Source organism: Caretta caretta, chromosome 14 (genome assembly GCF_965140235.1).
Source record: "Caretta caretta isolate rCarCar2 chromosome 14, rCarCar1.hap1, whole genome shotgun sequence".
Taxonomy (NCBI): Eukaryota; Metazoa; Chordata; order Testudines; family Cheloniidae; genus Caretta; species Caretta caretta.
This window is the reverse complement of record NC_134219.1, coordinates 3,956,879-3,982,280: the sequence shown is the minus strand read 5'-3', so window position 1 is coordinate 3,982,280 and position 25,402 is coordinate 3,956,879. Positions and strand designations below refer to the sequence as shown.

General features: G+C 57.1%; 1 protein-coding gene across 5 annotated transcripts in view; it reads right to left on the bottom strand.

Annotated features, from left to right (window-relative positions):
- Positions 1 to 25,402, bottom strand: part of SDK2 (sidekick cell adhesion molecule 2) — a 185,210-nt gene that overhangs the window by 55,358 nt on the left and 104,450 nt on the right. For all 5 annotated transcript variants that reach the window (XM_048818024.2, XM_048818026.2, XM_048818025.2 and 2 more), the window contains exon 3: positions 2,778 to 2,884. In XM_048818024.2, the coding sequence (XP_048673981.2) occupies positions 2,778 to 2,884 (107 nt within the window). The remainder of the gene's footprint in view (positions 1 to 2,777; positions 2,885 to 25,402) is intronic.

Genomic DNA, 25,402 nt, shown 5'->3' with positions numbered 1-25,402 from the left:
AGCCATCGCAGGAGACAGTCCCTCGAAATCTAAACAGACAACAGGGCCCGGGGAGAGGAAGTGACTCGCCCAAGGGCACACAGGGAGGCTGTGGCAGGGCTAGGCCCTGAACCCAGATCTCTGGAGTCGTAGCTCAGAGGCCACCCTTTCGTTCTAGCAGAGCTTTGCTCTGAGGGTGAGGCTGTGCCCGTTAGGAGCTGTAATTCGCCCCCCTGCCAGCTCTGCCGGGTGGGACCAGGGGAGGCTGCTGCGCAGACGGGGCTCTGAGCAGGGGCAGGTGACCTGATGGTTAAAACGCCCGAGACCGGCTTGCTGTGCAGCCTCCACCTTGCTAGCCCGGAGGGCTGCCCCGCTGGTGAATCATGGGGCCTCTGCCCAAAGCAGGGGCCAGCGCATTGCTGTTACACGGCCCACTGGAGATGGCAGCCCTTCCCAGGCTGTGCTCGTGACCAGCGGGCACGGGACCCCATTCGCAGAGGCGGCTGGGAGTGCGCAGGCCTGCTCAGGTGGCTGCGGTGGTTCTGATTGCAGCGATGCGGGGCTCACCCCTGAAGGATGTAGGTCTGCCGTGAGGGGAGGGGGCACGTAGCCCATCCCAAGAGGCCTCAGGCCTGCGTGGGAACAGTGCTGGGAGAACCAGACCCGGAAGGGAGGAAGACAGAAAAGCCTTGGGGTGACAAACACTCAAGGACGCGGTCAGTGGGTCAAGGACGCTGTGCTCCAGCGTTCCCCCTCCCGCCCCCGGCTGAGTAGCTGTCAGATGAGAGGCGGCTCAGTTAATTAGAACGAGTCGCCCGGCTTTTCCCTTCGTTACTGCTGAGAACCGGTCCTGGCCCGAGGCTTTCATCCTAGCGCCGAATGAGGGGGATCCAAAGAGCCCGGGCGCTGCGGGACAGCAAGCCCCCCAGCCAACCAGGCTCCTGTCATCCCTGCATTACCAGCCCCCTGCCGCTGTGGTGTTTGACCCCATGGTTGGGGCACCCCCCTGCCTCCCTCAACAGCACCGTGCCCAGCGAGGATCCCCCTTCTGCCCGCTTCCTGCCAGCCTAGGCCACCCCTCCCTTTTCAAACGCTTCCCAGCCAATTCTGCCTCTGCCCTTCTCCCGTGCTGAGAGGCGGGGAGCTAGGTCAGCCAGCCCTGGGCGCACGGCTGGCTCTGGGTCCCTGCCTTCCACATGCCCCATGTGAACCTCCAAAACAACCACCCCTCTGCCCGAGAGGGGCTGTCCCAGCCTGCTGTGCTGGTTGCCTGCCTCAGGGCCTGATCCTGCCTGCCTCGTCTCTTTACAGTGTCGGCCCTTCAGGGCAGTGCCCGTCTCTCAGCAGGTGTCTGTGCAGCTCCTGGCAAAAGGGGTAGGAAGCAACGCGGCCAGGGGTGGGCCCCGACCCAGACTGGGACCCACCACTGGCCGCGTTGCTTCCCAGCCCCACGCTCCTTGGCCCCGTTGCTCCAGTTCTTTCCCCTCTCTCTGACGGACGAGACTCGCCAGCTCCACACGGCTCGGCAGGAGCCATCTGGCAATCCCGCGCCTCACGCCAGCCTGAAATCCATCATCTTCCTTCCAGCCTTTCCGCTCTTTAGGGCGCCTGCAGATGCCTCACTGCTGATTTATGCGGTCGGCTTGCCCCACACCAGCGTTTGCATTTGCTTTCCATAATGATTGTAAATGCTGTTTACTTTGGGTGCCTGTCGAAGGCTACTCAGAGGAACAGATTTCTCTCGCTCCTGGGTGAATTCTACTTCTGAGTGAAGCCTGGACGATGCCAGCTTGAGATAGGAGTGGGGCAAGCTGCCCCTGCCCTAGCTCTGCCAAAACACCCCAGTCCTGACCCACAGCCCCCCCTGCTATTCCAGTTTGGCCCTGCACCCCCCGGTTCTGTCAATGCTCCCTTCGTGCTGAACCACAGCCCCCTGGCTATCCCAGCCCTGGGCTCCCCACCCCCAGCTCTGCCAGTGACCCTCAATCCCAACCTGTAGCCTCCAGCTATCCCAGCCCTGGGCTCCTCACCCCCCAGCTCTGCAGTGACCCCCAATTCCAACCTGCAGCTATCCCAGTCTTGGAAACTTCTCACAACTCTGCCAACACCCCCAACTCATGGCCCGGTTGCAGCTAATTTCAAGCCCAGCAGTGTGTCTGAGTGGCTCAAATGATTCCTTCCAGCGTGTATTGTCTTGCGGTGAATTCTATCTACCGTCCTGCCGCCCGTTCCCCTCGCTTCATTAGGCCCCTCTGAAGTTCTTCATGCTCTCTCCTGTGTCCTGCACATTTTGTCACCTCGCTGTTCCCCCCCTTTTCCAGCCAGTGCCAGGATGCCCTGTCTGTGAACCTTTAGTGTGTCGAAAACGGAGCTCCAATTCCGACCCCTTTGCTGCTGGTCTCTTAGCCAGAGTCTGAGCCAGCCGAATCTACTGCACTGAGCATCTCTTAACGACAAGAGTGGAATTCACTCGGGGGAGTTACACCCGGCGAGGAATTTATCCCGAGGTCACCACTGCTCACGAAGGGCTCTGCCCATATAGAGGTAGCATCACCAGACACAAGATTGGAAGGTCCTTGGGGCAGGGCCTCTTTGCTGTTCTGTGTTCATATGGCACCTAGCGCAGGGGGGCCCCGGCCTCGGTCAGGCGCTACTGTCATAACCAGAATTAAGAACAATGACATCTGCCCGCCGTGGGCCGTGAAGGTCTTTGGGCCCTGGTGGATTCTTCAGGGCACTCCAACTCCGGGTACAAAAACTCACCCACCAACGGAGACAAGAAGGAGGGTGCGACTTACATGCCACCTGGACTTCCGTCTGCCTTTGCAAGAGGGCCCCCATCCGATTGCGGACGATGCAGCGGTAGATGCCGGCATGGGTGCGGTCCAATGATGTGATCATGTACCTAGAGGGAGAGAGGGAGAGGTGACTAAATAGATACAGACACGCAACTGATTAGGTACGCTGGGAGGCCAACCACAATCTGTCACCTCAGCCAAGAGACTAACCAAGTTCCCACTACCTTTACGTCTCTCTGTGCAGAACCACAACGATCCAGGCACTTAGCTACTGATGTGCCTCGCTGCAGTCGCTCATCAGGTGCCCGTTACTTCTCCAAAGCCAGACCACAGATGCCCCAACCCATGAAAGAAGCTGGAGGGGTGGGGGAAGGGAGGGAAAAAGAGAAAGCCCCCCTGCTGGCAGCCAATGGTATTACAGGAACACAGCCTGCAGGATATATTTGCATTTTTTACCCATGATGCTTTGTGGAGCATAGATCCATCAGTGGCTATTAGCCAAGATGCCCAGGGACACAAGCCCATGCTGCAGAGATGACCCTAAACCTCTGACTGCGAGAGGCTGGGACTGGGCAATAAGGGGATGGATCAGTCAATAAATTGCCCTGTTCTGTTCTTTGCTTCAGAAGCACCTGGCACTGGGCACTGTCAGAAGACAGAAAATTGGGTGAGATCAGTGGTTCCCAACCCGTGAACACCTTTCACGAAAATATCAAATCTCGCAAACCCCCTCCTGAAAATGAATATTGCCAGGGATTTTCTCCCTTACCTGAGCATAAATTATAAAAGCAGTGATCTTGGAAATAATTTTTTTTTTTTTGACACGCTTGTTACACACTATTATTACATTATTATTGATCATTACATTATTAATTTTATTACATTATGAAAATGGCAACACTCTTCCAAGATCTCACTTTTGTAGCTCATATCACTTCGATTAAGCCTCCTACATGTTTCATCCAGGAGTACAGACGTGAACCAGCACAAAGGTATTTAAGAAGCCAACCCAGATAAAGAGTTCCTCCCACAAGCATTCGGGTCTTGAGCAGTCCAGGCAAACAATGCATGACTACAACAAAACTTAAACTTGTTCTGCCAGGAAGTCATGGTCCCGGGCCTTGAGCTGCCGGGCCCTGGCGCCTGGGGTCCCTAGGGACGGCTCTGTCTGCCATTACAGAATTTTTTTTCCCGAGAACCCCCTGATACATTTCGCGAACCCCAGTTTGGGAACCACTGGGCTAGATGGACCCTTGGTCTGACCCAACATAGGCACCATCTTTATGAGTTGCTGACCCCTGCTCTGCCCCCAAGGGCACCCCGCCCTCACTCCTCCCTCTCCTCCCCAGCACCTCCTGCACGCTGCTGAACAGCTGATCTGCGGCCGGCGGGAAGCGCTGGGAGGGAGCATCCACTATTTTTCCCTGTGGGTGCTCCGGCCCCGGAGCACCCAAGGAGTCAGTGCCTATGTGACCCAATTTGGCCGTTCTTATGGGCTTCGCAGCCACGTGGCTGCCCTTGCTCTAACGCATACCCTAACGCATGCCTTTCAAAAGCAACCACGCCAAGAGTGGGATGGGAGAAACCTCTTGCTGCGGTGAAATTGGCACCCTGGTGCAGGATTCGGCACTCCTCATAGTACAGGACACAACGCAGACAAGCGCCGCGTACGTATTTCTGCCAGGAAACACGAGCAGTGTTCACTAGCTGCCCCACTGCCCGTGTCTGCCTGTGGCGGGGATAGGAGACGATTCACATGATGGAGAAGCAGCAGGCTGTCAAAGGTAGAGACGTCTGGAGGGGCTGTCCCAGAACTCCTGACCTTTGCTTGCAGCCTCTGAGCTTCACAGAGGCCAAACGAATTCCCGACAAAGCGCTGCTCTGAGTCACTGGCACCCGGCTGCACAGCTCTGACCCCCAGCAAGGACCCAGAGACCTTCAGGTCTATTCTGGGCCTTGGGGAACAAGCATCCTTGGCCCTGCTGACCCCACGAGGGAAGGGGAGCGAGCTCAGGGCTCCTTCCCCCACATTCTGGACTGCAGCCTTTAATGCATGTGCTTTTCCCTTTCACTGCTGTGCCGTTAATGGCCACACCATTCCCACACCTACCACTCAGCACGGCAGGGGAGTCTGGAGCTTGTGTGGGCCCCTTGCCTGGGGGATCCCCGCCCAGGTCTGGGGCCAATGCTGGGAGCTGGTGCCGCGGGTCAATGCATCACACTTGACCTCCAGGCATCAGATTAAAGCGAAGCAAAGTCCCAGGGGCTGTCTCTGAAAACAACCCTGTTCTGCCCCCTTTCCGAGGGGACCCCAGGTAAGGAAGTGGCTGTAAAGGGTTGAGCCGTGCCATTCGCTAGGCGCTCTTCAGAGTCTTTCTTGGCTGACTTTATTACACTTTTACACTCGACTGGCCAGAGTTTATGCTCCTTTCTCTTTCCCTCACCAGGATTCGACTTCCTACTTTTAAAGGAGGATTTTTTGCCTCTAGCCGCCTCTTTTACTCTGCTGCTGAGCCCTGGAGGCATTTTTTGGCCCCTTGACTGTTCCTTTTTTATTTAGGGTCCATATTTCATTCGAGCCTCTATTATGGTGTTTTGAAATAGTCTCCATGCAGCTTGCAGGCATTTCACTCTGGTGACTGCTCCTGTTGATTGCCGTCTAATTAGCTTCCTCGTTTCCGTGTCGTTCCCTGTTTGGAAGTGAAATGCTACAGCGGTGGGTCTCTTTGGCATTTCCCCCCTACAAGGCTGTTAAATTTAGCACATTCTGGTCACTATTATCAAGCAGTTCAGCTGCATTCACCTCTTGGACCAGACCCGGTGTGACACTTAGCACTAAATGAAGAACTGCCTCCCGCCCTGTGGGTTCCAGGACTAGCTGCTCCAAGGAACAGAATTTTTATCTCTGCATCCCGCCCTTTGACTCGATGCGTCTTTCACATACAATGCCAATCCCCCAGCAGCACGACCTACTCTGCCTTTCCTGTCCCTTTTGTACCCTGGTATAACTGTGTCCCATGGATTATCCTCGTTCCCCCAAGTTTCCACAAGGCCTCATTTCTGTCTTAGTATTTCCACTCTAGCATTTCGACATGCTGTCTGCAGCCAAAGATTCCTGTATGAATGTAGCTCCAGCCCCTCGGCTAAGGCAGCCAGGAGAAACAACCCCCCCGTGGCCCAAGATCCAAGCCAAACACCGCAGGAACCCCAGAAGAGCCAAGTTCTGCTTGGCCAGTGGCGTTCTCCCTTTCCTGCCCACGTCCGGGGCTAGACGGAGGTTACAGGACCCCATGGTCAATGCTAGCTTTGCAGTCAGAGCATTGCTCTGAGCACAGCAAGCCCATTGCAGCTCAAAGAGAAGCGAGCCATGAGTCAGCGTGGCCATTCCTGGGGCCCAGTCCAGCTCCCCAGCATGACACAAAGGGAACCCAGGAGCTTCCCCTGGGGATGGGGAACATGGAGCAGCCTGGCTTCCCAGCTCCAGCTCTCGACGGGAGACAAGCTCTGCCAGCCTGGGGCAACAGGCAACTTCTCCAGCTCGAGCAGGGACGCTGCCAGGCATCGCTCAGACAAACTAGCTCTAGTCCCTGAAGCCCCACTGTTTGCCTGCTCCTCGGCCGAGCCGCTGTGCCACCCCCTCTCGAAAGGCCCTCATGGCTCACTCCAGCCCACCCAGTTTGTGCCAACGTGACTCCAGTGCCTGGAGAGACAGGATGCAGCCTCAGCCGCTCCCAGGAGAGGGCCCAGTGAGGCTGCCTGGGGAGCAGGGCCGGCCCGCCTGGCAAGGTCACCCAGCCCGGCGTGGTTCTGATTAGTCTGGATCGAGCTGCACGCCAAGCCTCTTATCATCACCGCCACCCGCGGCTGCTGCGCTTATCTCTCCCTCGCTAGCCTCAGAAGATTATTAGGAGATAAGGAAAATAAATGTACATTGGCTCGTTTCGGCGCCCTTGGGCACGAGTGCTTACCTCCTCCGTCCCAGCCAGGCCCCACTCACCCCAGCTTGGAATGGGGCGCCAATTCCCTGTGTATTTAACACTCATCCCCCCGTATTGAATCATGTGGGGATTACAGGGGCCCCGACCACGATCAGAGCCCCATGGCACACAGTCCCTGCCCCAAAGCGTTCACATCCTAGACCAGGCAGGAGGGGGACAGGGATGCACAGAAAGGGGGAGCGATTTGCCCAAGTCATGCAGCGGGGTGCGGAGCTAGGAACAGAACCCAGCTCAGCAGTGTCCCAGGCTAGCAGCCTGCCTACTAGACAACACTGCCCCTTAGCTTCAGCCTCCCGAGCTGGCAGGGTAAAGCAGCACCTCACTGTTGGAAGGCATGAGTGGCAGCCGGGGCATTAACCTCGGGGCCTCCTCTGGACTATTTTTCTTCAGAACAGAGAGAAACCGGAGACGGAGAGGAGTAAATAAATAAGGGAACCCAAGCCTCCCCCGTGAAATCCAATCAAATGCCGCAGACTGCTTTGATTCGGCTGCGTTTTGTCTTTTCAATACACAGTTTAAATTAAACTTTAATAACGAGAGACTAATGGATAGTCACTGCCTGACAGACTAAAACCCCCTGCCCAGCCGCTGAGGGCGTCAGCACTGCCAATGCCCCCCATCGAGGCCCCCCACCCGGTCAGCTGGCACCCAGACAAGAGCTCGAGTTGAGCATCTCGCCCCCTGCGCGGCTGCACATGGAATTGAATCTGCCCCACGCGGTGGCTGCAGAATGGGAGCCGGGAGCCTTTGGTGCAGCAAAGGGGAGGAGGGCGATAAAGGTTTAGCTTCAAGACCCCACAGAGATCTGGGGGGAGCAGCAGCCGCAGCGCTCTGCCGTGCCAGGGCTCCGATGCCAAGCAGGGGGTGGCTAAGGGAGTCGAAGAAGTGGCTGTTTCACCCCAAGGAACCTCTCAGGGGGCCTGAGATAACCTAGATGTGCCCTGAGCCACCCCTGGGTGCATCAGTGAGTTGATAGCTGGGAGAGGTAGTCATATCGTGGGGACGTGCTGTACAAAGCTTCCCCCACCTGCTCCATCTTTGATGACGCCCCTCGATCACAAGTGGCAAAATACCTCCCTGCCCCCTGTTCCACTCCTGGGCTTCAGACATACCCAGCTCTGCCAGGGCACCTCAATCCCGACCTGCAGCCCCCGGCTATGCCAGCTCTCGGCTCCAGACACACCCAGCTCTGCCAGGGCACCTCAATCCCGACCCGCAGCCCCTGGCTATGCCAGCTCTCGGCTCCAGACACACCCAGCTCTGCCAGGGCACCTCAATCCCGACCCGCAGCCCCCGGCTATGCCAGCTCTCGGCTCCAGACACACCCAGATCTGCCAGAGCACCTCAATCCCGACCTGCAGCCCCCGGCTATGTCAGCTCTCGGCTCCAGACACACCCAGCTCTGCCAGAGCACCTCAATCCCGACCCGCAGCCCCCGGCTATGCCAGCTCTCGGCTCCAGACACACACAGCTCTGCCAGGGCACCTCAATCCCGACCTGCAGCCCCCGGCTATGCCAGCTCTCGCCTCCCCACACACCCAGCTCTGCCAGGGCACCTCAATCCCGACCCACAGCCCGCGGCTATGCCAGCTCTCGGCTCCAGACACACCCAGCTCTGCCAGGGCACCTCAATCCCGACCCGCAGCCCCTGGCTATGCCAGCTCTCGACTCCAGACACACCCAGCTCTGCCAGAGCACCTCAATCCCGACCCGCAGCCCCCGGCTATCCCAGCTCTCGCCTCCCCACACACCCAGCTCTGCCAGGGCACCTCAATCCCGACCCGCAGCCCCCAGCTATCCCAGCTCTCAGCTCCAGACACACCCAGCTCTGCCAGAGCACCTCAATCCCGACCCGCAGCCCGCGGCTATGCCAGCTCTCGACTCCAGACACACCCAGCTCTGCCAGGGCACCGCAATCCCGACCCGCAGCCCCCAGCTATCCCAGCTCTTGCCTCCCCACACACCCAGCTCTGCCAGTGTATCTCAATCCCAACCCGCAGCCCCCGACTATGCCAGCTCTGGGCTCCCCACACACCCAGCTCTGCCAGGGCACCGCAATCCCGACCTGCAGCCCCCGGCTATGCCAGCTCTGGGCTCCCCACATACCCAGCTCTGCCAGAGCACCTCAATCCTGACCCGCAGCACCCCCTGATATTCCATTTGTGCACTGCACCCTCTTCACGCACATATCTCTGCCAACGCACTTCCTCATCCCCAGTGTGAAGCCCACCCCTGAAACGCAGTCGGCTCTGCTGATGCCCCTGAATCCCAGCCCTGGCCACCACACTGGACTGTGCTATAGGGCACAGGAGGCCTTCTGCTCAGGGGCACGCTCACTGCTGAGACCTAGCAAACTCATGTCACTTACCACCACAGCCTAGATGACCCCTCGGTCTCTCCATAATGACTGACAAGCCTGGAGGACCCCAGGGCTGCCATGGGCTATGAGTGCTGGGCCGTCTTCCTGTCCGCGCTGCTTGACTGCCCTGGCCTTGGGAGCTAGCAGGGGATTTGCAGAGACAAGACAAGCACTGTCCAAGTGTGTCTGAGAGAAGGATCCTTGCGTATTTCAATCCCCTGCCGGCTCACAAGAACAGAGCAGACAGGCAGATTGGAGCCAGGGACAGGCGCATGCCGGCCTGGTGTGCATGACTGCAAGCAGGCCCTGTGTCCTGAGAGCTGCTCAGCAGAGATACAAGAGCTAATCGGCATGGCTTGCCAGGCCTCTTCTCAAAAACAGGGCACCGCTGTTCCGAGAGCAGCCGTGCGAGCCACCAGCGTGTGCAAGCCACCACTGTGCTGAAATTCCACCGAGTCCCTGACCAGCCCCTAGGTGGCAGTGTAGGACCCCCGTTGGGCCACGAAACCGTTTCCTAAGCTCAGCTCTGGCTCTCCAGCGCAATGGACAGGCCAGGGGCCACCAGCGTCCTGCCAGCCCTCCCCCTGCCCCGCTTTCCACTGGCGGCCAAGCAAGCCCGGAGTTCCAAGCCCCAGCTTGGCTGGCCTCGTTAGCCCGAGCGGCTGCGACTCCCTGGCAGCCGTCACTGTCACCGGCTCTTCGGGCGCTTTGGGCCAGAGGGAGCACCGCCAGGCCCCTGCATTCCTGCAGCACCTCCCTTTCCACAGCACACAGCTGTCCCCCCGCACCCCCAGATGATCACAGCGCTCCCGGCTGGGCCAATCCCAGCATGCCTCTGGTGGCAGCCGCCCAATGCAGCCACCTCTGGGGTGGAGGGTGTTAACCCACTGGCACACATCGCGCTGCACAGGAGCGAGCTGAGCCTCAGGACTTGTCAGCCCAGGCCCCGGCTGACAGGTTATGAGCTCAGCTGGGTGGCGGTAGAACCGGGCTGGCTGAGTGATCGCTCCTGCCCCTGCCCGGTTCCTGTCCCGATCGCTCCTGATCCCTTGCTCCCGACTCCTGCTCCAACCATTAGGCCTGCCTTGCCCACGCCTCGCTCAGGACGCCACCATTCTCCCGCCTAGGTGGGGCTGGGGTGAGGGTCATCGGGGGATGCATCCCCCTCCCAGCCCTGGATCTCCTGCTGTGCTGAGCGGGGGCAGATGGCTCACTAAGGGGGAGCTGTTGATCCTGCCTCCCTGCCCCGGCCTTGTCTCTGCCTCACGTTTTATCGTGGCTCAGTTTTGTCGTGGTTTGGAGAGACACGGTGAGCGAGCGGCATCCAGGAGAGAAGCAGGCGAGCCCAAGTCCCCCCAGCCCCGACCCCCGCTGTCTGGGCCAGTGGCCAGCAGTCCCTTGGGCACTGTGTAACTGCCCCCATCCTCCGCTTCCCCCCAACAAGGGCCGGCTGTCACTGGCCACTGCTGGAAACGTCTGACCGAGCTGCCCCGGGCAGGGAGCTGGCGGAACAGGGCCGGGGTGCAGGACAAGCCCCAGGGGGGAAAACGCCCTCGCCCCCGGCAGGTGTTTGCAGTGTGACAGTGTCCAGCAGTCCCCCAGAAGGCCTGTGTGCCCCACTGGGGTCCAGAGCCAGGGCTGGGCTCTGAGCGTCGCCAGGGCCAGGGCACGAGAGAAGAGCTGGGTGGAGCCTCTCCGGCCTGACGCCAGCCTCGGGGAGATCAGAACTGGGCCCCACCAGTGAGGGCTTCCCTGCCCGAGCGCCCGGCTTCAGAGCAAAGCTTCCTGGAGCGGGTCTGGCACCTGCCCTCTGGGGCGGGCACAGCGGGGCTGGCAGTGGTGTTCAAAAGACAAAGAGGTGCCAATATAAAAGAACCGGCTGAGCCCTATGGCCTGACCCTGCAGGGAGCACGCCCGGTGCCCTGTGGGAGAGAGTCCTTCAGTGTCACGCCCGATATCGACCAAGATCCTGACTGGCTTTCAACGAGAGATTTCAATTCCGCCGAGCTGTCAGGAGCCGATGCGGACACCAGAACTAATGGGCAGACTCTCCTTGCACTGCCCTCGGTAATAAATCTCACCCGCACCCCCAGCGCCGGCGTAGAGACACACACATGCTCAAACCCACACACAGACATGGAGCCACGGACAAGCACACATATGTATGTGCATACACTGGGGCCCAGAAACACACACACCAAGGCCTGACACACCTCAGAACAGACCCAGGTGTGTTTCCTTACACAGGTGCACGCACACGCACACCCATACACACGTATACACATGCACACAGACGCAGCTATGTGCTCGTACCCCCTCCCTCTGCTCACTCGCCTGGAGCTCTGTGGACCTGGACCCCATGCACCTCTCACTCCGTCCCCATGGGAAACAATGGGAGGTCGAGGCCCGGCAGGGCTGCCGCGCAGGCCAGCAGCGCCAGGGGGAGAAATGCACCCCAGGGACCCGTGCGTGTGGCTTGGCAGACCCGGTGCTGTCCCCCTGCTGAGTCACACGCAGGCAGCTGGGCCAGACAAGCGTGGGGCTGGCGGGAGGAGGGCGAAAGGGGCAGGGTGCTGCGGCTGGCCCAGGTCTGCAGAGGACGCTATGCCCTGGTGGAAATTAAACAGGGTGCCCAGGGATTTGCAGCCACCCCAGACCAATGACACACCCTGCTGGCCCACCCACAGCCTGGTGCTGAGACGGCCACATGCATGAGCTGGGCACAGAGGGAGCTGGCAAGACTGGTGTGATGCAGGGGCAATGATACACAAGGGCACGGGGGCAGCCAGGCAACCCCAGGGGTGTCAGCCGCCCCCACGTGCACTCCTCATCTGGGGACAGCAGCGAGTTCCCATGGGACCAGCGTCCTGCTCAGAGATGCAGAAGGGCTGGCGACCCTCTGGGCTTCTCTCTGCCCTACGTCTGGCTGGCATTGGCAACATGTCTACTTCAAACTGAGCTCCCGCCGGGCTCCAATCTGCGAGTGCTGCGTCCGTCTGGAATTGACCAACCAGTCAGAAATGGCCCACGCCCCCACCCGTGAGCAAGTGAGCAAGGCTCATTGGGGCGGAACACACACTCCACCTGCACCTCACCGCAGCGGGACTGCGAACCCCCTGGCACAGCGTACGGAAGAGACAGCGAGTGCGTGATACTGCACTCGCATGCCGACTTGCAGAGAGCAAAGGGCGGGAAAGCTTGCGGGGACTCGGTAGCTGCATTCCCGGCTCCGACACTGTCTCACTGTGTGACCTGGGGCCATGTCCCCGTGCCGTGCCTCAGTTTCCCATCTATAAAAGGGGGATGAGAATATGCCCTGTTGCCTTAAGCAGACTGTGCAGGGCTCAGAGCTTGCTAAGTGCTCGGTAAATAAACAGGAAGGGCTGAGTACCACACGTGCTTCCTGAATTGCCTTGCATTTATTTGCTGGCTCACCCAGAGGATCAGATCACGTTTGGCGTGTGGGTAACCCTCACTTGTCTGATCCCCAGTAGCGCCCATTACATGATACCTGGCCTTGCATCGTGCCTGGTGCACATGCAGCCTGCTCACAGAAGTACCCTCTGTGTAGGCACAAGCATGTGCCTGCATGTGCACTGCACACAGCCATGTCTGTAAATGCACAGACAGACATGAAACTCTTACGATGCTTAGAATATCAGGGTTGGAAGGGACCTCAGGAGGTCATCTAGTCCAACCCGCTGCTCAAAGCAGGACCAATCCCCAATTTTTGCCCCAGATCCCTAAATGGCCCCCTCAAGGATTGAACTCACAACCCTGGGTTTAGCAGGCCAGTGCTCAAACCACTGAGCTATCCCTCCCCCCTTCACCCCACCGAGTCTGTACTGTGTGCTGGGTGTGTCAAATTGGTCCGCCAACCCCCGGGAGCCAGGGCTAGAGACTCATTTGAATTCAACCTCCCCGCTCACACCCCTGCTGGCCTTTTCTATCAAATGAGCAGCATGTCAGTGTCTCGGCCTGCCAGGCTCTTTGCCTGGATTCACCGGCACTGTGGAGTGCATCAAACACCTCGGAGCCGTCTCCTTGGGCCTGCCAGGGGGGAATGAAGAGATCCTGAGCTAGGTCCGTGACGCGAGACACCCCTGCAGGCCCAATTAATGGGCCTCTTCTCCTTGCCACCAGAGGCAAAGGGGCCATTAAGGAGCCGGCCTGTTTTGCACACCTGAATGGATGGAAATCGCCCAGAGAAAGGAAACAAATTACTCAGCACAGCTTGGCCTGCAGTTATTAACCAAATCAGAGGAGAGACTTTGTTCTCCACTGCTGGCCTTCCGTAAAGGCTTTTATCTACTTTGGCTTTAATTTTGTTTCCTTTCTGATCTCCCTTGGCATTCAGAGGATCGTTACTGAGTGCAGGTGCCTACCTGACAAAGGGGACGCGAATTCATTGGGGATCACAGTGCAGTGGTGGGCAGCTCTGCGGTTACTAAGCAGGAAGTTTTGTTTATGGTATAAACCCGTAGGAGCGTTTGGCACTGAAACCAGCCCCGTCGTGGCACGGCCTGTCCTCCGTCACAGCCTGGTTTGTTGCTGCCCCGCTGCTCACGAGCACTGGGCTGGGGCAAACCGGTTTGTTACTGTAGGGTCACTCACAGGGTGGGGAGAAACACGCTGGTTTCTTATGGTGCGGTCACTCACAAGGGTGGGGATATACACACTGGTTTGTTATTGTACGGTCACTCACAAGGGTGGGGATATACACACTGGTTTGTTATTGTAGGGTCACTCACAGGGTGGGGATATACACGCTGGTTTGTTATTGTACGGTCACTCACAAGGGTGGGGATATACACACTGGTTTGTTATTGTAGGGTCACTCACAGGGTGGGGAGAAACACGCTGGTTTCTTATGGTGCGGTCACTCACAAGGGTGGGGATATACACACTGGTTTGTTATTGTAGGGTCACTCACAGGGTGGGGATATACACGCTGGTTTGTTATTGTACGGTCACTCACAAGGGTGGGGATATACACACTGGTTTGTTATTGTAGGGTCACTCACAGGGTGGGGAGAAACACGCTGGTTTCTTCTTGTATGGTCACTCACAAGGGTGGGGATATACACGCTGGTTTGTTATTGTAGGGTCACTCACAGGGTGGGGAGAAACACGCTGGTTTCTTATGGTGCGGTCACTCACAAGGGTGGGGATATACACACTGGTTTGTTATTGTAGGGTCACTCACAGGGTGGGGAGAAACACGCTGGTTTCTTCTTGTACGGTCACTCACAAGGGTGGGGAGAAACACACTGGTTTCTTCTTGTACGGTCACTCACAAGGGTGGGGATATACACACTGGTTTGTTATTGTACGGTCACTCACAAGGGTGGGGATATACACACTGGTTTGTTATTGTAGGGTCACTCACAAGGGTGGGGAGAAACACACTGGTTTCTTCTTGTACGGTCACTCACAAGGGTGGGGATATACACACTGGTTTGTTACTGTAGGGTCACTCACAGGGTGGGGACAAGCACTGGTTTGTTATTGGAGGGTCGCTCACAGGGGCTGGGACACACGATGGTTTGTTATTGGAAGGTTGCCCATACGTGCCGGGCTGCTGGCATTGATTTTCCGGGCTTTTCAGTGATAGAGAGAACGTTGTTTCTGAGCGGAATCCATGCCTACAGAGATGAATGGTCCGGGCTGTGCAAACGGGACCGATGACCGAGAGTTAGAAGGAAAAGCCAAGCCAGACTTCCAGGCCCAGGGTTCAGGAAGGGAGCTCAGCCCAGGGAGGGAGAGGTTATGCAGGTGGCTTCGTGGCTTTTCTGAAGCACCAAGCCAGAGCCCCTGAGAGCTGCAGTGATAATGTGACATGGCGATGGCCAAGCGATAGCGTGACACTGAACCCTCCCCGTCTATCTATCCAATGTGATCTAGCTCTGCGTAAACCCGGCACCACTTGACACCCTGATGGAGAACGGCTTAATTAAGTCCCCTCACGTGTCCATCACAGACAGCTAATAGGCCTGAAAGCTCAGTGGCTGTCCAAGCCCCCGGAGCTGTCACCGCACTGCTACTCCCGGGGTTCAATAACGCTGTTTTAAATCCCATTGGCCATAGGCTAAACCAAATCAATCCACGCAGTAGGTCTTTTCTTCCAGGCCTGGGAGAATGACGCTGCATCCAATGCCGGGGCAGCAAAGGCCAAGGGGCAGAGAAAAGGAACGGCCCCTGAGCTGCCCCAGGAAATCCATCTCCCAAAGCCCTTCCCCTCCAAAAGGGGTTTGGAACCGGGGTGACCCACACCTGCTCCCCTGGGCGAACCTGCTGGCAAAACAGCCCCTTCTGCCCAGGGGAGGAGACGTGGGGATTTCTAAGCTCATCTGCTTCGTTGGTTCGGGTGGGAGATGCCCTTGTGGGCTCCTTCCCCAGCCCTCTCCTCCCATGAAGATGAAACAACTAGAAACAGTGGCTAGCACTTCCCTCTGTGGCAGCAAATCCGATGCAAAGGCATCTGGGCTATTTTGGGGGGTGGCCGCCTGACCCAAGACATCACCCGAAGCTCATGTCACTTTATTATCATAGGGTCACTCACGAGGGCTGGGCTGCAAGTGCTGGTTTGTTATTGTACAGCACGGGTGCTTACGAGCCCTGGGATGCTAACACTCCCTTTGTTATCGTAGGGTTGCCCAGGATCGTGCAGGCTGGTTTGTTATTGAAGGGATGTTTAATGGCTTATGCCACTGATTTATTTTGGGGGGTGAAGGGACGTCGCAGCTGAAGCGTCTGCTTTAGCAAATTAAAAACCAGAACGCCGCAAGGTCCAGTGACGCTTTCAACACAAGCCACGGTAAGCAGCAGCTCAATAGATTTGGGATCGCAGAGCCTTGGCACAGCCCCTTTGATTAACACACTGTATAACGACTAATTAATTCTACAGGGGGACGTGTACGAGAATCGTTATTGTGTGATCAGGACATGGCAAGAGAGCATTAAAACACACTTAGCAAGATTTACCAGCTCCCCACATGCAGAGAGCCGTGGCCAGCCCCAGCCGAGGCCTCACTCAATATGTTTTTAACCATCCCCCTGGTATTTAATCAGCTCATGTTAACGGCATTATTGAATCTCAATTAGCTCCTGATTGGAGAAAGCTGCATTTTGACACATGAGGCCAGAGCCATCCTTGGCGGCTCCTGCAAAGAGTCCTTTTGCTGTGGTCAGGGGAATTCCAGTAACTCCGGCGGCCTTGTAAATCGCCAGCTCAATTGGTCCGGCTAGAACAATAAGCTGTTTAATAATTTATGCACATGCATTAATCTGCTGGCTTCCTACGGCGCGCAAGGGGCGGAGAGCCCAGCCACGTCGGGCCGGAGAGAGGCACAAACAACAAGACGGCTATTCATGTTTCAGTATCTAAGAGGGACAGAGCCAAGGTCAGGGCAGGAGGCTGGGAACACGTCCTACTTTCCTCCGCTGCTGGGGTGAGTGCCTTCCTGGACTGCTGATCCAAACTCTAGAATAGACACTGGATCTGTAACCCCAGCTCTTCCACGGACACCTCCCCTCCCCATTAACCAATCAACACGCACAGCTTGGCTATCCTACAATAACACACGCAGCCCCGCCCTCCAGAGCAACCCTACAATAACATACCAACCTGGGTAGGCCAGGGCTCACGAGAAAACTGAAAATCAAAAAAGTGTCTCTTTCCAAATATAACCGGGAAATACCCCCCTAGGGCTTCCCATGATATTGGCCTTTTCAGTGTTTTTTAAACTTTGTTCCTCTTCTCCAGAAACAAATAAATCGATGGGGACACTGCGCTGCATGGACCCTCCTGCCAGCAATGGGGCTAGAACTCAGAGCCCCCTGCTCCAGAAGCACGCACCCCAGCTATGTGAATTAAAGAAAAGTCTCCCCTACCTCGGAGTGGCACGGGGCCTGTCACACGCAGTAGAGCGGTCCCGATTGCCCCCAGTACAGGGCACTGGTACATACATACACGCGGCACTGAGCAGACCCTTCAAACGAAGTGACACCCAGAAAGGGCAGGAGCAGCAGCCTCCCACAGGGCGGGGGTGGGGACTCACCACTGTGAGTGGGGGGCGCTGGCGGGAGAAGTGACTGCAAACCCGCTGCTTCTCCAATCCGCCCCAATCCCTGGCCAGGCGGTGGCCACCTGGCTCACTGGAATGTGGGTCCCCACAGGCAGGGCAAAGCCTGACGGACAGGGCACGGCACGGGTCCCCCACCCTTTCCACTCCTCCTTCCCGCTCTGGTTTAAATGTAAAGTTCACTGAACCTCAAGAACCTTGCAGGGTTTGGGATGTGTCTGATTTTTAACTGGCTGCATTTCCCTCACCCCTGCGGTCAATTCCGATCAGACAGCCAAACCCTGAGCTCTTTGCTCAGCTCAGATCCCCACAGCCGGTGGCTATTTACTTGTGAGGCGCGAGGAAGGAGCCCAGAAACCAAACTGGGATTCTGCTCTCTGGTTTCAGCAGCCGATTCTTGCTCTCACTTGCGTCAGCTTCGCACTGGTGCAAAACCACTGACTCGGGCAGAGCCGCTCCAGAAGGAAACCGGTGGGAGCGAGAGCAGAACTAGGCCCGTTTTCTTCCCAGCTTCCTCCGAAAAGGTATTACAAGAGCCAAAACGACAATCCTGTGCCAGAAAGAGAACCCGCGGGCATCTGGCCCGAGCGAGGCGGTGTGGGGGCTGTGGCATAGCAAAGGAAACCCAAACCAGAGCCTTGTGGGGAATTAGTCATGCAAAAATGTTTTGGGGGGTGAGCGATGTGTCTGACGAAGCTAATATGAAAGCCAGGGAGCTAATTAAATTTTCCTAGTCTCCATGCTTCTGGCAGAGGGCTTCTGGGTTCTTGGGAAAACGTGGGAAATCCTCTGGGTGGGCGCTGGAGTCCTGCACCAGATGTGGAGGGGAGAAGGGATGGAAGCGGAATGAGAATTTATTTAATAGAGGGAGAGGGGCGTGTATGTGAGAGTCCGTCCGTCCTTCCATCTGTCCATATTCTAATATATGCGCGATGTAATTTCAGAAGGGAGCAGGACTCAATGCAAACCCTAATACGACAATCTCATGTGATAAATTACCAGCTCTAACCAATCTGCATGTTAAATTTCTTGCACGAGAAATAAATATCCTCAATCCGCCAGAGAAGCTCTTTCCTTCGGAGGGTTTCATTGAAGACATCGCACGGCCTGATTTGCATGTTATGATTCCGTGTATGAAAAGAGCTCAGACTCCGGAGAACCCACAGGAGAGCCACACGCTGGAGAGAGAAACCGCAGAAAAATTTCTTAGCCCCGAGCCATAGGAGTGTGTGCGCACCGGGCTGGGGTAGAGAGAGTGCAGCACACAATAGGCAAAATCTTTCCAACTTCTCGGCCTCAAAACTCTCCGGAGACGCTGCGTTAAGCTGCCTTCTCCTTAAGGAAGGACGAAACCCTCCTCTGAGCTGTTTAGCTTTTCCCTGAGAGCCTCCCCAGGATTTTTCCAGACACATGCACCAGGCAGGTAAAAGGGGAGGGTGGGAGCTGATCTGCAGAGACTGGTGCACAGACACAAGCTAACCAGCACAGCGATCTTCTGTATCCTTGCAGCGCCCCGTAGGCCAGGCTGTTGGAGCCACAAGGAGCTAGTGAGCCCAGCACGCTTCATGGGGGAAGCTCGCCAGCTCTGCGCCAGGCTGATGCAACCCCAGGGCTGCGCGAGGAGGAAGGGCTCCCTGACCCGCATCCTTCCCCCTCGCCCTTCTCGGCACCTCCACAAGTCGCCCCCCTTTGCGTGCCAGGCCCTGACTGAGGCAGGGGAGAAGAGGGGGGTTACTATGGAAATGCCGGTGCAAAGCCGGGAGACAGGTTCTTTTCTTTAAAAAGAAAAAAGTGAACTTATTAGTCTTAAATGCCATAATGACTGAAAGGCAGCGCAGGAGCCCTCGCTGGGCTAATCAGCCTTCGTGCCCCCGCTCCTTCCTACTCCGCTGCCGGTGGTAGGACCCCAGCACTTCGCAGGGCCACCCCTGCTCTTTTCAATCGGTTTGAGGGCTCGGTGTATGCGGGGGGAGGGACTCCAGGGCAGTTGCACCCATGACGGGCTGCCCGCGACAGCACCCAGATCCGGTGCAAGGTGGGCAACGAAAGCAACGGAGCAGACGCCAGGCTGGGGGGCATGGCGCTTGCTTTGGGAATTAGTGATGCCTTGTTTGGCAAGAGCAACTGGAGCCTGGGCTGTCCCCATGCCAGGGCAAGGAGCCCCCAGCGCTGCAGCCAGCTGGCCAAGGGCTTTCCGGGAACCACCGTCCACCGGCTCCTTGCGCGGAGCCTCGGCAGACAGGCTGCCACTTCCTCAGACGCTCCCTGCTCTTGGCGAGGGAGGAATCTGTCTTGCCGGGGGGCGGCATGGATGGGGTGTAGGCAGGGGTGGATGTAGCCTCCAGATTCAAAGGGTGCACTGTTCTAAACTCTTCTGGGGTCACGGACCTCCCTCCCTATGGGCATGGGGGGGTCAGAGAGGGCCTGGGCCTGTTGGGTCACTGCCCTCCCCAGGGGGATGGGGGGACTCTGCCCTGCGTGTGGCCAAGGGCTGCTCTCCTGTCCGGGGAGAGAGAGAGAGGAGATTGCTGGAGTGGTTAAATGGGAGACAGAGACAGGACGCCTGGGTTCCTGGGCCAGCCCTGCGACTGCCTCACTCTGCGAAGCTGGGCAAAGCCGTTCCCCTCTCTGTGTTCCACACAGAGCCTTGGGCCAAAGCTAGCCCAGAGGGCGGGTGCAAAGGATAACAAGAAGCCAACCCAAATCCAGAACTCCCATCTCGCATCCAGGCATTTCTCACTGGGCAGGCAGCTGGCACCTTGGACACCCCAGTTTCACGGGGGCAGGCTGCCAGCTCTTTGGGGCAGGGACTGGCTTTCTGGCCTGTGTTTGTACTGCACCTAGCGCAACAGAGTCCTGGCTCGGTCTCGGGGCGATACGGTGACACAGACAATAACCAGTGTCTAGGGTGGCCATCAACTCCTAGGCTGTCAGCCAACTTCTAACGCTCTGGCCTGCATCTCTGCTGACCAAGCCGGGCCTCCCGGGGTGAACGCCTGGATGGAGAGAGAGGATCGAGCGACAGAGCAACCAAGCCAGGAGTCAGCCGGTACTTCTCTTCTCCAGCTGTACCCGGGGCTGCTACCGGGCGACAATACCCCAAACTGCTTCCTTCCTGGGCTGGTGCCAAGACGGAAGGATCAAGGCACAGAGATTACTCAGCTGGCTTGGTAACCGGGCTGCCCTTGTGCCACTTGAAACAACTACAAATCAAACTGGGCACTAGTTCATAGCCCTGGCAATGGAACCGATCAGATAGTGAATAGCTATCAATGGCCAGCGCTCACCCCACCCTGTCGCTGTCTGCTGGCTCCCAGGTGCTCCTCTGGAGTCTGCTGTCAACACCTGTTGTGTCTCGTCTGAAACTCAGTGCTTCAGGGTAGAGACCTTGACTGGTGTTAGGCTTGAATCGGGCCCAGAATAACAGGTCCCTGGGCCCAGCTCCTCAATGGAATTTTGGTGCCTAACTCCCCTTGAAATCAAGGTGCCTAAATACCTTTGGGGTCTGGGTCCTGCCCCCTTAGTGTACCGCAATACAAATAAATAATCATGTTGTGCATTTCGAAAGCACCTTCCACCCAGCGGCACCAATTTGCTTAACGATTGCATTAAGCCCCACACCCTCCCACTGGAACCCCTTAACAAGAGGGGAAACTGAGGGCGCAGAGGAAAGCCAGGGACTTGCAGAGCCAGGATTGGAACCCAGGAGTCCCCTGTACTAAGCATTATAACAGCAGACTCTACAATCCAATTACCTTTCTCCTGATGCACCTGAAGGGAAAACACTCTCTCCAGCTACGGCAAAATTCACTGTTAATTGTGAAATAACTTCACTGGTAAAGCAATTGATCCGAGCAGAAACCCCGGCTAGTGAAGAGAAGCACTAAAGATGATAAACAATTTTGACCCGCGTAATTACTTTTTTCCACCCTGAAACTGGTATTTGCTGAACAACCGTGAGTGATTTTCCTGTTATGAGGGCTGCACAGTGCAGTAATTGTGCCATTAGGAGCGAGCTATTGGCAGGGCTGGCTGAGCTCGGCTCCGGAGAAAGGGGAAAGAAAGCCGCAGCATTGGGTTTCAGGTCACATTTCAGCATCGCTGCTAAGCCCCAAAGCATCCCAGTGGGAGTGACCGGCTGGCAGCCGTATGGTGCATGCTGCTTGACTTACAGTCTCTGGCGCTGTACATAGCCGGAGCACGCTGAACGGACCAGGTAGAGCATATTGCTACGCAGGCTAGCTCTGCCCCGGCGGGCTGCCTGATCAGTCCGATGCTGAAAGTAACAGCCACACAGCTACACGGCTCTGGCTTGTCGCTAGGCCCCTGGCAAGCCAAGGGGTGCAGCCACCCACGGGATGTTGGAAAGAGACCGCCGGCCTAGTTTGGTGCTTGATTTTGTAACCTGTAATGACGTGGCGGTGGGTTGCCCCTCCATTCGCCACTCCCACCTGATGTGTAGCAGAAACCCAGGCAGCTCCACATCCTTCGCCCCGGTGCTGGGAAGAGCTGCCCAAGCAAACCCACTGCAATGACCCAGCCATGCCGGGGCCCAGGGCAGTGAAGGAGAAGATGGGTTTCCTGGGGGCAGTGAAGGAGAAGTGAAGGGTTTCCTGGGGGCGCACACGGGGGGCCTGCCTTGTTCCTTTTGCACCAGGGCCTGCAGCACAGACGGATGGCGGGTGCGAGCTCTGCCAAGCCTAAACCGGCAGCAAAGAACGAAACTGCCGGAGCACTGGGGAGCGAGACGCTCTGCAAGGCCAGCCGGGCCCAGCGGCAGCTCCACGGCGTCGATCCGCTCGCCCGCTGGAGAGGTGCCCATGGCCGCACCCCGGCGCAACCCTCCCGAGGGTCAGAGAAAGGCGGGAGCCCTTGGCATAAAGGGATCTCCCAGCCCTGCCCTTGCATCCAGGCCAGCCCTACCGTCCCCAAGGACAAGTCCATTTCTAAACTCGTTAGTGGCTAATTACTACCGCCCCTCTGGCTGGCACCGTGCCACCTACATCTCTATTAACCTTCCATTTAGGCCCATCACAACTAATTCTGGCGCTTCTGCTTCCTCACCAGCAGCCCCCCACTTCCAGACAAGAGGCCCAGACCCTCGCCTCAATGGCGTCCGTCTCCACGGAGACTCAGGCGACACCAAGCTGCCGAGGGCCGGCTGGGCCCAAGCGGCTAGAGAAGAGGGTTAGAGTTAGGCAGTGATTTGCTTCATTAGCTGCAGATCGGCGGGTTGACTTGTTTGCCTTTCCCCGCAGCACGTGGTTGTTTTCTCTCACAAGCCTCTGGCTGGAAGCTGGATTGGGGAATCTGGAGCCTTCTCAAAAAACGGCCACCTTTGCACCCAAAAGACAACCGTGACCGTCACACTTACATGAAACCTTTCAGCCAATGATCTCAAAGCGCTTCAGCAATATGGGCCCTCCTCGTATATTACAGATGGAGAAACTGAGGCCCAGAGCTAGACGGTGACTCTCCCGTGGCCACCCAATGAGTCAGTGGCAGACCCGGAAATAGAACCCAGAAGTCCTGACTACCAGTCCTTTAATTACTAAACCACGCTTCTTCCCAGAGCCAGCAAGCAGACCCCCAGAGCCCCACTGCTCTAACCACTAGCCCCCACTGCCCAGCTCAGTGGTGGGAATAGAACCCAGGAGTCCGGACTCCAGGTCTCCTATGCTAATCAGGAGGCCACGCTGCCTGTAGTAAACCCAACCCACCCACTCTCGGCACCGGGACACGACAGTGGTGGATGCTGCAGGGTGCATTTGGGGCGGCCTTGTCTCCGTGACCTCAGCACCCCCTTTGCAGACTCTCCTCCACAGACTGTGCACGCCGCCCCTCCACCCCCACCCTGTTCTTACTCGGGTTCCCACAATCCAATTTAATGGTTGACATTTTGCATTATTCCCGCAGCAATGGGGACCTCGTTTTGCTCCTGGCCTGAGAGTGCTTCAGCTAATCTGGGCCCCTCTTCGAGCTCCCCATTCCTCGTCGCCAATGGGAGATCTAACGTAACTCTCATCAAGACATGAACTGTGCCACCCGCCGGGCTTAATGAATCCTGTTTTCACCGACACCTCTGGCCTGGAAACGGAGGGGTTTCCACACGCTGGCCAGTCCAGCCTGTACCCTGGAGCACTGAGAGCCTTGATGTCATGTGGGGCCAAATCCAGCCATGGGGTAAAGGGGCATCAAATTCAGTGGCCTGGCACTTGCTTACACTAGGCCTGCAAGCCCCATGTGCTGAGACATGGGAGAGCAGCTCCCCTGGCCCAGAACACTGGACGACCAGCTGGCGGGGGTCAGGAAGGGTCCTCTCCCCTGGGCACGCTGACCCACCAGTCGAAGATGGCATTGGTACGACTGACCACGTGCATCGCAGGCAGGGGCAGCAGCATGGTCCAGCAGAAAGGGCAGAGGAGACCTGGCTCCTAACTCCAGGCTCTGTCGCTGACTTGAGACTCGTCGTCGGGTGCCCGGGCCTCCGTTTCTGCCGTGGTTAACTGAGGAGAGGGAAGCCTGCGGGGAGCCACAGAGGTACGGCTAGTTATTAGAGCGACGATGATGGTTTTCACTTTGCATCAGATGCTTGTTTTCCAATGTGTCCAGGTCACCAAGGGGCAAGACCGTTGGAGTGACATCCTCAGCCCAGCCCTGCTCTCCTGACACCTAAAACCTGGGAATCCCGGCCACAGCCCTGTGAAATCCAGAGAACGTCCCCATCACTCCAAGGGCTCGCGGGCCGATGCAGTCAGGGAGAGAAAGATGGGGCCATAACTGAAGGGGTTAATCCCCACTGACCCTCTTGGGAGTTGGACCCTGGCAGCCAGAGAGTCCTTGGAGAAGTGGCTACGTCAGCTGCCCTGCCTTTCCACGCCAGACAAGTGACTGGCTGCCGTTTGGCAAAGTGGAAAGGTTTCCTTCCTCCAGCAGCTCAGAGGCACTCTCTCTCCAGTGTCCAGCTGGTGCAAGCAGGCTGAGTAACTTGGACAAGGCCCTGGAGAAGGTCTAATCTTTATTGTTTGTCCCTTTCCTTTCCCTCCCTCCCACCCTGGCATCACATCTCCCCATCCCTCTCCCAGCCAGAGGCTGGGCAAAAACCCATTTTCATTTCTGTACCTTTTGATGGATAACAGTGACGTTTATTCTTAAACAGGTTTATTTTTTAATTTTTATCAATGTAAATTTTCACAGTTGTGGGAAATTATGGGGTGGGGATGTCAGACAATGGGGGAGCCGGGCAATTATTTAATGACAGTAGACTTGAGATTCAAAAAGTTAAAGGTCTCTAACAGTGGTTTTCAACCTGGGGTCCACAAACTATGTCTAACATTCCCCAAAAGGGTCTGCACCCTTCATTGGAAATTTTTTTAGGGGTTCGCAAATGAGAAAAGGTTGAAAACCACTGCTCTGTAACCCTGAAAACACAACCTGTCATCATCCCGTGTCAGAACACACAAAGGAAGTAGCCTTAAATCCAACTCGAACGAGTTCTCAGGCAGCATTTGCCTTACTTTGCCTAGCTGTAAATTTCACTTCTCCTTGATGGACCTATTGGTTTGTGGTGAAACGGACATTTCCTGATATCCCGCTAACCCTTCCAAGCCTCCCTAGCCACGTGACCCTTTCCCACGGGGAAAGGCCTCGATTCCCCCTCCCCATGCCACTAACAAAGATAGGACGACACCAGCTTGGTTCTCAGCGGAGGCAGCCCGTATCAAAATGCCCCGCAGCACCTACGCTGGCCAGCGGGGCGGCGCTGCGGGCGAGGGGGCAGCGAGTGGCTCTGCGTCCCAGTCTTGCACAGTGCGGCTGTTGCGGGACTTTCCAAGAGGACGGAAAGAGCCCCCTTGACATACTGCCCCACACCATAACACGTTAATCAGGAGCCTGTTTTCTGTCTTCTCCTTTAAGAGCTGCAATGGCTGGCTCCTTTCCAGGCTGATCCGTGTGCATGCCACAATCCCAGCCCCAGCACCTGTCACATGAATAAATAAACCCACCTTGGAAACACCGCCACAGCAGCTGCCAGATAAGCTGTCGGGTCGGCCTCCACCTCAGCGCTTCTCTCGCTGCCCTGGTTCATCGGCTCCCCATATTGCTCACCACACCGATCCCCAGCCCCCCGCAGGGACCCAGAGATCCACCCCGCCCACAGCCCCGCCGGCTTTTCTGTTGCCT